Consider the following 17041-nt stretch of genomic DNA (forward strand, 5'->3'; position numbering starts at 1 on the left):
AACAATTACAAAAGTTAAATAATAGATTTAAAGAGCAGGCGATTGAGCTTTTTAAGTTAAGCACGACTTTAGATCCTGAAAATAGCTATAAATTATTCAATTTTAAAGATATATGTTTACTTATTGATAAGTTGTACTTGAAAACTTTTCTAACCAAGAAAAAATTCATTTGAGATTTATTGCAGCATTACGAGCTTGATGCACCTAATCATCCAAAATTAAAAAATATGCCATCGATTGCTAATTTATATCAAGGATTTGTTGAAATGGAAAAAATCACAATTTATCTACTCACTGATAAGTTGATTCAGCTTATTTTGACACTTCATGTTTCAATAACAATTATTGAACAAGCTTTTTCAGCGATGAAGATTGTTAAAACAAGACTTCGCAATTGAATGGATGATGATTTTTTTGCAAATTATTTGATTGTCTATATAGGAAAAATTTTGCTGAAAAATTGACAATTAATATGATAATCGATGATTTTTATTCTATGAAAGAACGACAAGCACAGTTGAAATAAATATATAAGAATCATTCTTTATTTTTATTTTTACTTTATTTTAAAGTTTATCAAACATAAATAATGTTTCATTTTATCTAATATTTCTTATATATTATGTATGTTTATATTTGATAGGTATAAAGACTAAGAAAATTAAAGTGATGGATATATTATGAAGATAAAATTAATTTAATCGCTTTGAATCAATTTGGTATTGCTCAAAACTTCTTACCTTGTGCAAAGGTCATTTTATATTTGTATTTTTTTTATAACTCATGTATAATAAATTAAAAAAATATTATATCTTATTATATTAATTTTAACCCTTCTAATAAATAATCCTAGCTCCATTGAAGATTCCACCTTTGAAAGTGATACATTTATGGAGGCTGGCACAATTTATTAAGACTAACAATGTTTTATTAATATGTAAAGGTGATCATTTTCGGTTCTGTTCGGTTTTTATATGAAAATATTAACCAAATACAAATTTATTATTTTAAAAAATTTAAAAACAAAACCAAACCTAAATCGGTTCCAACCAACTGATTTCGATTTGTTTTTTGTTGTTCAAAAACTGGTGAAACCCATAAGTAAATCTCGTTTCTGCTGTTCAAGAACTTGTTCCAATTTACATGACCAAGACATTATGAAATTCCATTTACAATACAAGCAAAACCAAAGTCGCAGATTACAACATAATAAGAAAAGCAAAAAATACAAAATATCAAGGAAAATAAAGGCTAGAGCAAAGGCTCTCTTTGGAAGAGAAGCATATGGAGAAATCTTGGATGTAGTTTAGCTTGATTGAAGTAAAAGATAAAGTTCATGAATTCATTACAACTTGCAACTCAAAAAAAGAATTAGCTTTAAAACATGAAACCTTGATAGGAGCAAGAAAGAGTCAGACTAGAAGAGCAGGATCGAGATCTGGTGTTTGATAAGCAAGTAGGTATCACTAGTAAAATAATTGGTGACTCCCTGAACTTAATTCTGGTGATCCCAGTGAATAAAGATGCTAGATATGCAGGTGAAATGAATTTTTTAAAATTAATATTTTTTATTATGGTCAAAAAACTTTTGACATGATATAAAGAGAAGAGAGAGAAGAGAATGTGAGTAACGATAATATATAAAGGTAGAAAAAAAGGGGTACTACAAGTTTTGCTTTAGAGTTTAGGGTCTAGATTAATAACTATTTATATTATTTTTAAGAGAGAAGAGAATGTGAGTAAAGATAATGTATAGAGGTAGAAAAAAAGGGTTGATGCAAGTTTTGCTTTAAAGTTTAGGATCTAGATTAATAACTATTTATATTATTTTTTTATAGTTTTTTTTAGAATTATAGTTGAACCAGTTCAATTTATTCTGGTTCAATTGGTTTTAGGTATTTAAAACCAAAATCAAACGAAACCATAAATTCTTTTGAGTTTTCTAATAAGTTAGTTTATTTTTTTCTTAATTTATTGTTTTTTTAATTTAATTAGATTTTCGATTTTCTTGGCTTATCCTTACAAATGTGCATGTTCCAATGCTAGCAGCTGATGCAAGAACTACGTTCCACTTAAAGAAAGCAACAGTGAATGTAAGAGAATGAAATTAAATTACCCGGTCTATAGGTCTATACGACTGTATGCTATTTAAAAATATTTAGAAAGTACAAAGCAGCAATTAAGTGATAGATAATACTAACTTCAATAAGACAATAGAAAAACTAGTAAAGCCATCGCATGAACATATTTTTTTTTTTTATGTTTGGAAGTTTTATAAAAAAAAATATTTTTATTTTATTTTATTAATTTTTTTATATTTTTAGATATTTTGATGTATTGAAGTTAAAAAAAATAAAAAATAAAAATATTATTTATTTTTAAATAAAAAATATTTTAAAAAACAAAATCAAATTGCATGAAAAAAAATGCATGAACACTTGCATTTTCATTTACTCTCTGCATCACCCCTATATTTCATGTAGAATAAAAAATAACAAAACATGTAAGCAAAACCAAATGAATCCATAAAGAAACCTAACCTAATTTTTTTCAAAAAAAGGCATTACTTTTATGAAAGAATTTTGGAGAAATTAAGATATCCAGATAGTTTAAACTGCTTTATTAAAAAAAAAAAAAAAAGGCATTCCTTTTGAGGAAGCCATGTAAGAGATCCATTTTAGGTGCCTAGCCATTAAACCACTCAAAAATCATGACTTACATCGTCATTATTATGCAACTCAAGAATCCAGCCCCATTAACTTCGGTGATAGTTTAATTAGATGGATTTTAAGTTTATTTTTTTAATAATTATGAGTTTAAATTTTTTTAATGGCATTAAATATTTATATAATTATTAATTTTAAAATTTATAAAATTAATTAAAGTAAATATAAGCTAACTAAACATACACATTAATAATAATAAAACAAAAACAAAAAAATCCAGCCCAACTAGTTCTCACTCGTCCCCGCGCAGTCCCACAATGTATTGCTACTGTCATCTTCACACCGACACAAAACCACCCCAACACCAGCCAGATCGCAACCTCTAATCAACCCTCCTATCTTTCCTTTTTCCACGACCAACATTGCTACAATCACCCAAATCGCAAGCTCTAATGAACCCTCCTATCTTTCCTTTTTCCATGACCAACATTGCTACAATCACTTCCACACTAATTGAAGAGTGTTATATACGATGTGTATTGTTTACAGAGCTAAAATAAAGAGTCGTTTGAAGAGAAAAATGTCATGGATGGAAAACATATCTGTTAGCTCTTATAGTTCAAGTGGTTTTTCCAAACTAACATAGGAGTAGAAAGTTTTGAGATAAAGCACTGCCAGAATTTTATTTAATTTTATTTTGATAATAGCACATCCATAAAAGATTTTTAAAAACCATGAATGATAACTGCAGTTTTTTTAAAAAGGAACTTTACTCTAAATTAAAAATTGGAATGCTATTTCTAAAAAATCAAATTTCCTTCTTATTGCTTGTTTAAATACTCTAGTTTTCTCTTGTTATTTTTAAAAAACTCGCAAATGAAAACTAGTTCGATTGTGCTCCTCTGTTTCTAATGCTAGATTGTTGATTTTAAATTTTAAAAAAAAATGTGCACACCCTGTCCCCGTCACTTTCCCGTGCGAAGGGTCGGTGTTAATGTACCTGTCCTAAAGTTTTAATCTTTGACTTTCAAAATTGAATCTTGTTCTAAAAAACTAAACTTTGTTTTTCACTCAAAATAAGCCATGGCAGTTTCTAGTGATTCAGTGCTTCAAAAGGTCTTTGCAAAGAGCCCAACTTTTGATTCGAGCAAAAAGGTTCTAGGAAAAGCAGTGGGTATATCTGGTGGGGTAATTTCTTGCAATGAAAGGAAGCTGAAAAGTGAAGACAAGATCGCAGTAAAAGCATCAGCAGAAGCTGGTTTAAAGGGATTGAAGAGTTATGAGGTGAACTTGGATCTGGGGTTTGATGTGGTGGCAGAGAGAGAGTTGAGAGAAAAAGGGTTCTTGGGGATAAGGAAGACGAAGTTAGTGTGTACTATAGGCCCTGCTTGTTGTTCTTTGGAGGATTTGGAGAGATTGGCTATGGGAGGGATGAATGTGGCTAGGCTTAATATGTGTCATAACACAAGAGAGTGGCACCGTGATGTTATTAGGAAAATCAAGAAGTTGAATGAGGAGAAAGGTTTTTTTGTTTCGGTTATGATTGATACTGAAGGCAGTCTGATTCATGTAGTGGATCATGGAGCTCCTTCCTCTATCAAAGCAGAGGTATCTAATTAGAATCGCATTGTTTTTCTCTCTCTCTCTCTCTCTCTCTTCCATGTTATTGGTGTGGTGTGGACATTTTTCTTGTAGCTGTTACTTCAGGAGAATTATGAGTAGAATGCAGCGTCACTAGAACCCAGTATGTAGTTTCCCTTTCATTATGGAGAAACATGACTATAGACTATTTATAATCTTGGATTATAATAATAATTTGTTGAAATGAATTTGTTGTAATCGATGGATTTTTGGTTTTACTTGGGCACCAGGAAGGTTCAGTTTGGGTTTTTACAGCTAAAAAATTCGAGGGTTCTCGTCCATTCACTGTGCAAGCCAACTACGAACGCTTCTCTGAAGGTGGTGAATTTATCTTCTTGTTCACTGGGTCACTTATCCTTCAGTTTTTTTTCTTTTATATGTTTTATAAGAAATTACAAAATGATACCATTGCTTTATTTCAATTTATCTCAATAGAATTGAATAATCGGCAGGCATCATGGTGGGTGATGAACTGGTTATTGATGGTGGAATGGCGAAGTTTGAAGTCGTTGAAAGGATGGGGAATGATTTGCGTTGCAAGTGCACGGATCCTGGTCTATTCCTTCCTCTAGCCAAGTTAAGCTTCTGGAGGGATGGGAAGCTTTCCTATCACGGTCTTCCAACTCTATCAATAAAGGTTTTATTCTCCTCTCTCAACAGCATATATTGACTACACTATTTCAACTTTCGCAGTCTGCTACCTGTTTTGCTTGCATGTCTCAAAATCCAAGAAATTCAGTACCTTTACAGTGTAAATTAGATTGTTCAAGTCTGAAACACTAGATCAAAATTGCGATTCTGCAATTTGCATACTTAGCACTACAGAAAACCTAGCATACTTCTATCACTTTCCAGGGACCTATATGATGAAGTTCTTAGATTCACTGAAAGGAAAATAGAAGGATAGGCTCTCCACATTATAATCCTTATTGTCCCTTAACAAAAATCATCACATACTTTCCTTGATGGAATTTGGCGAGCAAGTAGCATCACTTCCTCAAATTCATTAGATTTCAAACTCAATCAGACTTAGATGAAATCTTGGTTTCATGCTCTGATAAATTTCTCATCTATACTCATTGAACGTACAGGATTGGGCAGATGTTGATTTCGGAGTTTCTGAAGGTGTTGATTTTATTGCCATGTCCTTTGTAAATGATGCCAATTCTGTCAAGAATCTGAAGAATTATCTCTCCGCCAAATCGTCCAAGTAAGAACACATTCACCAAGTTGAGATCTCATGTAATTGCCCACATAAAAATTTCCTTTCCTCTTTTCATTTGTCTCCAATAATATAATGTATTTGACTTGGACTAATTATAGGTTTTCTTTTACAGAATGACAAATAGTTTCTGAAACCATACCGGAACCTTGTTTGTGCAGAATCCTCCCCCCACTCTCCTCCCCGCCCCCTCTTTTCCAACATCCTCTTTTTTCTTTCTCGTTAAAAGTTATATCTGCCTTGATTTAGCTAATATTACGTTGCCATATTTGTGAAATGGTGTTTATCTATGTCCTATATTATACAAAGTTAGATAACAACATAGATATAATTGTTTTTCCCCTTCTATTTAGTATCTTCTGGAAAACGAAGTATGAAACTTGAACATTGCTGTCATTTACAGATTAATAAGAGTACTGGCAAAGATTGAGACCTTGGAGTCTCTTCAGAAATTGGAAGAAATTGTAGAGGCATCTGATGGAATCATGGTGGCTCGTGGTGACCTAGGAGTTGAAGTTCCACTTGAACAGATTCCAACAGTCCAAGAGGATGTAACTCGTTTATGTAGGCAGCTGAACAAGCCAGTAATTATTGCTTCTCAACTTCTTGAATCAATGGTCGAATGCCCAACTCCAACACGTGCTGAGGTATTATTTGACAACATCTGTTGTAATTGCAAATTAATATCTTATAGTAGCATAGGGGGACACTTTTTCTGGAGGGAGAGAGAAACATCTAAACATTTTTTTTTACAAGGTGTTTTCTTGAGAATAGAAAGCCAAAGCATTCGAACCTTACACAACCGGTTTAAAAGCTCTACACTAGAGGACAAAAGGAAAATTTCTATATACATCTACAATATCAGATAAAGAAGTGAAAAAAAAGGAACACCTTAATTCACTGTTTGGTCGTGGGAGATCTTTGAAATTCCATTCGATGTAGTCTGGAATTAAACAGTGTGGGATCTACAAAGTCAGATAAAGAAGTGAAAAAAAAAAGGAAACACCTTAATTCACTGTTTGGTCGTGAGAGATCTTTGAAATTCCTTTCGATGTAGTCTGGAATTAAACAGTGTGGCTTCCCAGTATTGCATCTCATGGAATGATGGAAGCTGCTTTTTGTTAGACATGGCATGAACTTGGATCGCTGTCCCATTAATCTGAATGTGGAATGATTGGATTGAGAGGAACAGTAGGGTTATGCAGTTGAGACTTCTATTCATGAGATTAAACTGTCTTGTCTAAGGAGCTGTTCTGTTCTAAAGGGAACGTGCATTTCTTTCTGTAAAGAAAAACAATATATAGTCTTGTTTTACTGCCTTCTTTTATTTGAAAAGGTGGCAGATGTGTCTGAAGCAGTTCGACAGTATGCAGATGCACTGATGCTGTCTGGTGAATCAGCTATTGGATTACATGGGCAGAAGGCTCTTTCTGTCTTGCAGATGGTCAGCAGTCGAATGGAACTATGGAGTCATGAGGAAAACCGACAGAGTGCACTTCATAACAGTCAGCTGGGCAATACGTTGTCTGATTGCATTGCTGAAGAAATATGCAATTGTGCTGTTCAAATGGGTATGATTTTCCTTTAACCTTCACTTACATTTTAGTACTTTCATTGTGAAGCATCAATTGGATGGATGTCATGACAGATGCTAATCCTTTTCTCTAAATATCTTTTCACCCTTTTTTTTTTATAACAAAAGGTGTCCTCTTAACATTCTCTATAAACTGTGGAAATCCATTGATGAAACAATAGCTTTCCTTACAAAATTACATAATCATTCAAACTTGGACAATACTGAGCCACAAGTCAATTGATGTGTTGAGTTGGCTTTTGTGTAGCACCTTGACGAATCTTTCAGTCAAATTGTAACTTGAAGCAATGCCTTGGAGATTTCCAAAAACTTCATATTCTCTATGCATAAGATGGTTAACTGGAGATGGCATGGGATTTGTAGTTGTAGTTTCATTGATGACCAAATGTGTGTTTTAGTTGTTCTCTGCGTGCTGCCATCCCTAAAAATACCAGATATGTAAGCAATTGGAACCCTTTGGGTTTTTGTAGAAGTGCAGTGAAATATGCTAACAAATGTACTTCATCAATCATTAATGCGTGGTCTTTCCTCATCTTTTGGACATATAAGCACACACATGGTATTAACTTTTGATGTATCACTCCAAAATATCCAGGCCATGACTATTTGGAATTTATGCCGGTGTTTTTGTTCCCCAGCTAACAACCTTGGTGTTTTTGTTCTCCAGCTAACAACCTTGGTGTAGACGCTATCTTTGTGTACACAAAGCATGGTGAAATGGCATCACTTTTATCTCGCAACCGGCCCTACCCTCCCATATTTGCGTTTACCAGTGACAATAATGCTCGGATGGCTTTGAATTTGCAGTGGGGAGTTATCCCACTTCTTGTTGATTTATCAGATGATATGGAAGCCAACATCTCAAAAACCATTGATCTGATAAGAACAAAGGGGATGATAAAAAAGGGAGATGCTGTTCTGCTGGTCTCAGATTTAACTCCAACACATGCAACTTCAACGACTTTCCAATCAATCCAGGTGAAGACCATTGTTTAGGAGAATTACTCCTTTCTGAATACTGTTTAGAACATAAGTGAACACAAAGGCTTTATTTTGATCTTTTTTCTGCAAGAAAAATATGCTGTCAAGACTGAGTTCGGTAATCGAAAATAGACAATACAAGAAATCCACCAAGTGGTGTGAACTATACATGTCCTGTCCATATCATCCAAACTATATTCGGCGTCTATTTGTCTACATGTGAATCAGAGTTGGATCCTTTATGTATAGCCCCGCCATTCACTGCTAATTTGTAGGCTATTGGGAACTTGCAAGAAAGATATTGCCTGGTCATAACAGGCTTTCTAGCACAACGTTTCTGAAAGCCATCCATACAGTTAGCATATAAATAGTTTTATGGAATTACTTGTTTGATGGCAGAAACTTGCAAGTTTTATTTAGGTTTCAGACTATGGCCCTACATGAACTACAAGAAAGTCATGACAAAAAATAATTTTTTCAGTTAGCGAGGAACAAGAAACTCTCATGTTTAAGTCACTACGTGTGTAGAGAAACTCTTATAAATTCTTTGAGGAACAAGTTTGTATAAAGTAATTTGTACATGAAAAAAAGGTATGCAGGGCAAAGCAAACACCATGTTTAAGTGGAATTTCTAACTAGAAAATTCCAGCCACTTTGCTTAGGCTAGGCCAAGCGGCTGTAACATTTCCAGCCGTCTGGAGGCTCAAGCGGCTGGAAACAACAAAAAACTTTCTGTTTTATTGAAAGATTCCTTTTTCTTTTTTCTTTTTCTTTTTTTTTTTTATTGAAAGATTCCTTTTTATTTTTTCTTTTTCTTTTTCTTTTTTTTTTTCATCATCAGTAACCAGCTCTTCCTTGGCGTATACATGAATCAAATTCTCCAATAATTACGCTACATAACAAAGATTATAATATAACTTGTGTAATCCTGTGCGTGAAAGACGTGAATTATGAATTTATTCCTCTCTATATGACACTCGGTTATCAATGTAGAAAGTTCCGTGAAGTTTGACTTCCTCTCTTTCCCTGTCAAAAATCAATCATATATGCAGTTCAGCTTCATTAAGTTTCAAACTTTGTTTGAATTTGGATTAGAGATTTTTTTTCAAAGTAGCATGGGCGAAATTTTTTTTGAAAAAATAGCAGTCACTATCCTGCATTTCTTAGACATGAAAAGTAACTTCTATGGAACCTTTAGCATTTCCTTCATGTATTTACATGGAGAAGAAACAACTCCGTGATTGTGAACTAATCAAGCAAATTAGTGACGAACCAGTGTTTTGCATCAACTTTACCACAAAAGGCTTGGAGTTTGAATGAGGCCAGAGACACAAAATTCAGTGTTTCAGCTGTTGCCTCCAAATTCTTGTATGCCATGATTCTTCTGACAAATGTTTGGTGACATTTGAAGCAAATCTAGACAAATGATTAGATATTGTACTTATTTTACCCTATATTCAGGGTGCAATAACTCTAGGTCAGCTCACCACTCATGTCCACAAGTACATGGTGGAAAAAGCTTAAGAGTGTGTGTGTCTATATATATATATGTACTCCAAGACAATAACAGAGTAATGACTGTTGCAGATAATATCAGACTCTTTATCTTTACTAGATTCCTTACCTTACATATTTGGTTGTATCAGAAACCGTAGTAGATATGAGATAAGCATGTGACACCTGAGGAAAATAACCTGCTGCGAAATACCATGGCCTCCTGCTTACCCTCAGTTCATGTTTGTAGGGAAATGAATCCTGTCAAGGATCAAGCACAGGAAGGGAAAAGAGTGAGAACCAAACAATTATTGACTTGATCATTTTTTTCTTTTCACAATTGACTTAATCATTGTCTTACACGCTCACAAATCATGATTTTCATAGCTAATCCCTTCTCTCTGTTCTTCAAGTTTCTAAACAGTAAATGAAAACCCTTGATTTTAATATATTATTTCTATTTTTTTATTATTGGCTTTTTTGGAGTTTGACGGTATATATTTATCATTGTTTTCTAAATGATTTTTTATACTGAAATGTATTTTAATAGTTTTTTTATTTTTAATATCCGCATATTAAAATAATTTAAAAATATTAAAAATATATTAATTTAAAATAAATAAATAAAATTTAAAATATTTTTAAAACGAAACATAACAACCCTTTCATATCCAAAGTGAAGAGTAAATTGTGTGGCCATTCCTATTCCACAAAACGTGTGCTTCACCCTACTTCCTGGCCACAAAAGCCAACCAACAGACACGTCACTTCTTCGCACGTTAGTTCCACATTACACCTACTCACTAAAATACGCCTACTCGTTTGACACTGGCAACCGAAACCCACTCTTGCCTTCACCACTTTGCCTTCGTTTCCCTAGAAACGAACACAAAACTTTTCTTCTTCTGATTTTATTTTATTTTATCTTCTCTCTTTGAAAAGTTGCTCTCATTACTTATAGACTCATTCTCTTGATGCCAAACGCCACCTCAGAATGGCTTATCAAATCAACTCTCCCTCCACTCTCCATTTCCCCGTCAAAAAACTTTCGTGGGAAATCAAATTCCAGGAAAACAACTCTTAAGTTGAGAACTTTCTATGGCAGCTCAAGAAGATATTATGAGGAACAGAAAAAGTTTAAGGTCTTTTGCTCAGTCCGAGAAGAAGACAATAATAAAAGAAATGGCAAGTTCGGTTTTTGATACTCGTGTCGAAGTTTCGAACTTTATTGGTTTTTTGTGTTCTTATATATTAAAAAGATAGTAACTTTTTGTTAATATTTTATGTTATTTGTTTGTGGGTTTGCTTAGTGAAGAGGGTTTTTGTATTTATTTTTAGGGGAAGAGCCACCGGAGTCATTGTTTATGAAGGAACTGAAGAGGAGGTGTTTGCTTGGTGAAGAGGGTTTTTGTATTTATTTTTTTTAGGGGAAGAGCCACCGGAATCATTGTTTATGAAGGAACTGAAGAGGAGGGGTATGACTCCGACTTCATTGCTTGAAGAGACCAATAGAGGCAATTATGGAGTGGAAGATGAAATGAAAATTGGAGAGGAAGACTGGGGTTTCTCTAAAAGAAATTCAGTATCAACTGAAATTGATAAAGGTCTGTCTAATCAAAGGGAGAAATCAATGGCTCTTAATAGTGAAGGACTTGAGGTTAATTTTGTTTCTTTGCTCTTTGTTTATTTCTCAAAGTCTGTTTTTCCATTTGCTTATTTGTCAAAGAATTGCTTGAATGTTCTATTAACCATGCCATGCCAAAACTTGAGCTACAATCGTGGGAGAATTATTTGGTGTGTATACTTCCTTACCTATATGTAAAGGTTATTCCTTGCACATCTAAGCTCAGGTGTGCTAAGACGGGCTTACATTTTTCCTTCGTTCCAGGGATTAGTTCCTCGGGCTAAACTTCTGCTTACAATTGGAGGAGCTTTCTTCTTGGGATTTTGGCCATTGATTCTCATAATTGTTGCATCTTTTTCTGCTCTCTACTCTGTAAGTTATCTTTCTGCCACGCCTTTGTCTGTTATATGTTACCACGGATCATTGCCAATTCAGACATCGCTTCTTTGTCCGAACCTGGTGCTGTATTAGGTTAAGGTATTTTTATTTTCTAAAAATAGATTGTACTGTGGATCAGTGCCAATTCCGTTATCATTATTTCTACACTGACATGTTATTCAGCTATTTGAGATATGCTTTTTGGTGGAAGGTGATCAAGTTATGTGGTGTATTGAGATTTGAGATCTGAAAGTGGTACTGTGATGTAATGTGTTTCTGTTTGGACTCTGTGTATGTATACTTGTTTTACAAGTTGCCATTATTATGATTATACATAGGAATCGCTTGGCCATGAGATCAGACTCAGTTTATATACACAAACAAGAAAGGTAGCGGAACATGAAATATTTCTTCGAATGTGGTTCATGACATGTTGTTGAGGAAGACTCAGCAAACTACTGGCATAACATCAAATCTAACAATCATGTAGTTTGCTCTATAGCTAAGAATATTAGGCATCTTATACTGCAGCAATTACTTGTTGATCTTTTTTTTTCTTTTTTCTTTTTTTTGGAGCTGGATGCCTGCTGGTTTAACCCTCTATTTCAATTTTGGAACATTGTATTACTAGGTTGGAAAAAAAAAAAACAGAAAAATTATAGGGAAGGCAAGGAGTGGATAATTTTTTTCTCTATCGAGTTGCAAGTCCACTTCTTGGTAATACTGCATGATGTCACATACATTCTTTTATAGCCATAATGGGGGCCATATCTTTGGAAGCTTGATTCGAGTTTGAATTGAAGGTGGTTGAGATTTTGGCATTTATATAGCCTTGTAAATCTTCATGTGACCTTCACTTCTGTTCCCAGCTAGCTTCTCTTATTCTCATCGTTTTGTGCTTAGTAAATCTGATATTGGCTGTTGATGCTTTAGAGAGACTCAAATAGTCCCTGACATCGAATTGGTTGTGCATAACTTAGAATATGTTTCTCACAGAAAGCGTGAATTTCATGTTTTTCAAGAGCAGCGCGCCTTTTAAACAAACATACTCTTATTTGTGTGTCATGGAATCTAGTTACTGATATGTTTCCTCTTTTCCTGGACAGTGCTTTGGGTCAAGTTTCGTCCACGATGGAAGCGATGCGCCAACCTCGCCACCACAACATATCGATCCATATGAACTGCTGGAAGATGAAAGAATGTCTCAAACAGCTCCTAGTTTAAAATGAACCACCAAAAAAAGCTTTTGTAAAACCAGTTCCTTGATATTCTGTCTGCCCTGGTTAATTATTTATCGTTGTATATGCTATCAACAATTGGATCTCCAGCATGTCACAATATTCTCAATTTCCAGTTGCTTGCTGGGATGACAGGAAAGATGTTCTTGGTCTCATTGCAGAAGTGTTTGAATCTCGGAGTATGACTTGTAACCATTAGATTCCTGTCGTGCATGTAACATGCAATTTAAGTGCGCGCAGCAGAATGTATTTATATATATGAGCATTAGTTATCTTAATTCATGTTGATGATATTTATTTTCATACATTTTTAAACATCTAGTTTTTATAAATCGTTGAGGGTCGACGTGGTTGCGTGAAAATTTGAGTTGACTTTATAAAGTCTTTCTCCCTCCCAAATGAATTATAAGGAGTTGTGTTACCTGAAATGAATAATTAATTATGTTTCTCAACTGAAAATTAAAAAAAAAAAAAATGGTTGCATCATCAATTCAAATGAGGTGTAGAATCAAATAAATCTGAAATCCAAAAAACACTCCTTTTATTGTATGCTTAAAAGCCTCCTAATGCCACAGTGCTTGAAAAAGGCTCAATCCACTGGATCACGTTCCATATAGAATAGGAAACATGTCGCAGTAGCTTAAAATATAATAGGGTTCCTTAAACACCCTTGGAACAGGACACATGGCACTGCCAAACAACGACTCGTATAAAAGTGTCAAGCACTTCATTGGAGAAGCAGGTAATGCAGCACCTCACATGTACTCCTCGCCGTCTTCATCGTCGCCCTCGCCTGATTCCGCACCCACCTCTTCATAATCCTTCTCGAGGGCAGCAAGATCCTCGCGAGCCTCGGAGAACTCACCTTCCTCCATACCCTCACCAACATACCAGTGAACGAAAGCACGCTTGGAATACATGAGGTCAAATTTGTGGTCAATGCGAGAGAACACCTCAGCAACACTGGTGGAGTTGGAGATCATGCACACAGCCCTCTGGACCTTGGCAAGATCACCACCAGGAACAACTGTGGGTGGCTGGTAGTTGATACCGCACTTGAATCCAGTGGGGCACCAGTCAACAAACTGAATCGTACGCTTGGTCTTGATGGTAGCAACTGCAGCATTAACGTCCTTAGGCACGACATCACCACGGTACATCAGGCAGCAGGCCATGTACTTGCCATGGCGAGGATCACACTTAGCCATCATAGATGCAGGTTCAAAGGCGCTGTTGGTGATTTCAGCAACAGAGAGTTGTTCGTGGTAGGCTTTCTCAGCAGAGATAACGGGTGCATAGGAGGAAAGCATGAAGTGGATTCTAGGGTAGGGAACCAAGTTGGTCTGGAATTCAGTGACATCCACATTCAAAGCACCATCAAACCTCAGAGAAGCAGTCAGGGAGGAAATGACCTGCAATTGCCATTCAAAAAGGTCAGTTAAGTACCATCTTCAAATTTGCGACAGCTACAGAATTGAGGTTTCCTTTTGAACTTGATTCGATATCAAAGACCATGTAAACCATTACACCTCGCATTATTATTGATACATACAATTACATTCCGAGCATCAATAAATCCACAAAAGCATCCCAAGCACGAGTATATGATATACCTGAGAGATAAGTCTATTGAGGTTGGTGTAGGTGGGTCGTTCAATGTCAAGAGAGCGCTTGCAGATATCATAGATGGCTTCATTATCAAGAAGCACAGCCACATCAGTGTGTTCCAACAGGGAATGAGTTGAAAGGACACTGTTGTAGGGCTCAACAACAGATGTAGAAACCTGAGGAGATGGATAGACAGTGAAACCCAACTTGGATTTCTTTCCATAGTCAACAGACAAACGCTCCAAGAGAAGGGATCCAAGACCAGATCCAGTACCACCACCAACAGCATTGAATACAAGGAAACCTTGCAGACCAGTGCAGTTGTCAGCAAGCTTTCTGATACGGTCCAAGCATAGGTCAACAATTTCCTTGCCAACTGAAACAATAAAGACAATCATTAGAATCATAAACTCACAAGTCTATAGAAAATAGGGAAACGAACAAACAACATATGACACTTACTGGTATAGTGTCCACGGGCAAAATTGTTGGCAGCATCTTCCTTGCCACTGATGAGTTGTTCAGGGTGGAAAAGTTGGCGGTAAGTTCCGGGTCTGACTTCATCAATGACAGTGGGCTCAAGATCTACAAAGACGGCACGTGGGACGTGCTTCCCCGCACCAGTTTCACTGAAAAAGGTGTTGAAGGCATCATCTCCACCACCAACAGTCTTGTCACTTGGCATCTGGCCATCAGGCTACAGAAGTAACGCACAGACATTTATCAGCAATTCATATCAATAATAAATACAAAAAAAACTACTCATATTCGAATAATATTTAGTGGAATATACATAATATTCAAAAATAAGACTTTACGATTCAAGCATTCGTTTGCAAAGATATACATTTAGATATAAGAAAGATCGATACACAATAAGAACTAAACTTAGATCTAGAGATATCAAACAAATTTGAAAGAAATGATAAACAAAGATGACCAAAATGTGAATGAAAACCCACAGATCCAATGGAAACCAAGCAAACAAACCCAAAAATCGAAAACATATTTTCACATCTGGTGAAGTTTAGATCTAACTAAAACCAAACAACAATCCGCAAATCCAAGCAAAAACACATATAAAACTCGAGATTTAAGCACAAAAGCAAATGTGTAAATGTACAAAGTATAAGATCTACAGAATGTTGGAAGATATGAAACCAGAATTGACAGATCTATCGAAAGATACCTGGATGCCGTGCTCGAGGCAGTAGAGTTCCCAGCAGGCATTTCCGACCTGAATACCAGCCTGACCAATGTGGATCGAAATGCACTCTCTCATTTTCGCTGTGATTAAGAGACGAAAGAAAACAAGAAACAAAGTAGATCTGATGGAAGAAAGAAGGAGATTTGGAACGAAAGCGTTTATCAAGACGCCTTCTGGGGAAGATTTTGCAGGAGATGGACTTCGGTGATGGTCATTTATAGGACAGACATTTGGGGATTTTTTAACTGGGGTTGGTTAAGATAGGGCAACATACGGCAATGATTGCTGACGTGGTGTATTTTCATTGTGTATGTATTAACTATAGTTAGGTTTTTCGTCCCTTTCAATTGTATTTTCAAATCTTGCCGCTCGAGGCTAGGCTTTCATTCAATTGGAAGGAAAGGAGGAAGGCAGGAAGGGTGGATCAGCCTGGACGTGGGTGGACCTTATCTGGGCCTGTTTGGTTGTGACCTGTAAATGGCTTTTTCCGGTCCATATTTAGGGGACCAATGCGCTGTCTTTTTTATTTTTGGTGCATTTTCAAAATATTACTTAGAAAAAAAAAGAGGAGGAGGAGGAGGAAAACAAAACCCATTTTATCATGAATGCCCAAATTTTGTTGGCTGATATTAAAATGAAAAATGTTGCAAAACAATGGAACTAAATTAAAGTCAACAAATGCGCCATTTCATACATATAATAGAAATCGTGATATTCTGAATTCTAATTATTAGATTTACATGTCTAAAAAGTTTTTATACATATAAAAGGCATTGAATTTGCACTTCATTATGATAGTGATAGCAATGGATTTGCCAATTATTTAGAATTTACTCTAACAAATGCAAAATATCAATAATAGTGCTTTGGATTTTATAATTGATAAATTCAAATTTATTAGTCTTAAAAAAAACTCTTTGAATGCCCAAAGATACATAGACTAAAGCAATGTATTTAGGATAAGCCCCCATGGGCTCTGTCTTGGAAAAGAGTTCAGCCCTTATGAACTCAATTTAAAAAAACAGCTTAATGTCATTAGCTAAGTCTTAGAAAAGAGTTCAACCCCAATAGGCTTAGCTTTGGGAAAGAGTTCAGCTTTAACGGGTTTAATCCTGGGAAAATTTTAGCATCTAAAAGTTATTTATTTATTATGTGATAGTAGAATGAAAAATGTTGCAAAACAAATGGAACTAAATTAAAGTTAACAAATGCATCATTTTATATATAATTGAAATTGTGATATTCTGAATTCTAACTATTAGATTTACATGTCTAAAAAGTTTTTATACATATAAAAGGCATTGAATTTGCACTTCATTATGATAGTGATAGCAATGGATTTGCCAATTATTTAGAATTTACTCTAACAAATGCAAAATATCAATAAT

The 17041-nt window shown here is 35.0% G+C and overlaps 3 protein-coding genes across 4 annotated transcripts; 2 read left to right on the top strand and 1 right to left on the bottom strand.

The window, feature by feature from the left end:
* Positions 1 to 3619: 3619 nt before the first annotated feature.
* LOC105118305 (pyruvate kinase isozyme A, chloroplastic-like) lies at positions 3620 to 8274 on the top strand. The gene is made up of 7 exons (XM_011016226.1): positions 3620 to 4274; positions 4538 to 4625; positions 4760 to 4944; positions 5399 to 5517; positions 5933 to 6176; positions 6866 to 7100; positions 7791 to 8274. The coding sequence occupies exons 1-7, from the start codon at positions 3750 to 3752 to the stop codon at positions 8117 to 8119; spliced, it is 1725 nt and encodes a 574-aa protein (XP_011014528.1). The 5' UTR covers positions 3620 to 3749; the 3' UTR covers positions 8120 to 8274.
* Positions 8275 to 10448: 2174 nt separating this feature from the next.
* LOC105118306 (uncharacterized) lies at positions 10449 to 13116 on the top strand. 2 transcript variants are annotated; one of them, XM_011016227.1, is made up of 5 exons: positions 10449 to 10783; positions 11026 to 11255; positions 11369 to 11392; positions 11487 to 11594; positions 12707 to 13116. In XM_011016227.1, exons 1-5 carry the CDS (start codon positions 10573 to 10575, stop codon positions 12827 to 12829), a joined length of 696 nt encoding a protein of 231 aa, XP_011014529.1. In that variant the 5' UTR covers positions 10449 to 10572; the 3' UTR covers positions 12830 to 13116. The 2 variants fall into 2 exon arrangements, with proteins under 2 accessions (XP_011014529.1, XP_011014530.1); XM_011016228.1 differs by lacking the exon at positions 11369 to 11392.
* A 241-nt stretch (positions 13117 to 13357) lies between these two features.
* LOC105118307 (tubulin alpha-4 chain-like) lies at positions 13358 to 15849 on the bottom strand. Its single transcript, XM_011016229.1, has 4 exons — positions 15636 to 15849; positions 14909 to 15143; positions 14452 to 14822; positions 13358 to 14250 (listed from the first exon to the last, which is right to left on the bottom strand). Exons 1-4 carry the CDS (start codon positions 15726 to 15728, stop codon positions 13594 to 13596), a joined length of 1356 nt encoding a protein of 451 aa, XP_011014531.1. The 5' UTR covers positions 15729 to 15849; the 3' UTR covers positions 13358 to 13593.
* Between the last annotated feature and the right edge of the window lie 1192 nt (positions 15850 to 17041).

Source organism: Populus euphratica, unplaced genomic scaffold (assembly GCF_000495115.2).
Source record: "Populus euphratica unplaced genomic scaffold, PopEup_1.0 scaffold1870.1, whole genome shotgun sequence".
Lineage (NCBI taxonomy): Eukaryota > Viridiplantae > Streptophyta > Magnoliopsida > Malpighiales > Salicaceae > Populus > Populus euphratica.

Bases quoted from the DNA above. Each gene is read 5' to 3' on its own strand.
- LOC105118305 (XM_011016226.1), top strand. From the start codon at position 3,750: ATGGCAGTTTCTAGTGATTCAGTGCTTCAAAAGGTCTTTGCAAAGAGC. The intron at 4,626-4,759 runs GTGGTGAATTTA...AATAATCGGCAG, and splicing joins CTACGAACGCTTCTCTGAAG to GCATCATGGTGGGTGATGAA. The intron at 5,518-5,932 runs GTAAGAACACAT...TGTCATTTACAG, and splicing joins CTCTCCGCCAAATCGTCCAA to ATTAATAAGAGTACTGGCAA.
- LOC105118307 (XM_011016229.1), bottom strand. From the start codon at position 15,728: ATGAGAGAGTGCATTTCGATCCACATTGGTCAGGCTGGTATTCAGGTC. The intron at 15,144-15,635 runs GTATCTTTCGAT...TTACTTCTGTAG, and splicing joins GCCTCGAGCACGGCATCCAG to CCTGATGGCCAGATGCCAAG. The intron at 14,251-14,451 runs GTATATCATATA...TGGCAATTGCAG, and splicing joins TCAATAGACTTATCTCTCAG to GTCATTTCCTCCCTGACTGC.
- LOC105118306 (XM_011016227.1), top strand. From the start codon at position 10,573: ATGCCAAACGCCACCTCAGAATGGCTTATCAAATCAACTCTCCCTCCA. The intron at 10,784-11,025 runs GCAAGTTCGGTT...TATTTTTTTTAG, and splicing joins AGACAATAATAAAAGAAATG to GGGAAGAGCCACCGGAATCA. The intron at 11,256-11,368 runs GTTAATTTTGTT...CCAAAACTTGAG, and splicing joins TTAATAGTGAAGGACTTGAG to CTACAATCGTGGGAGAATTA.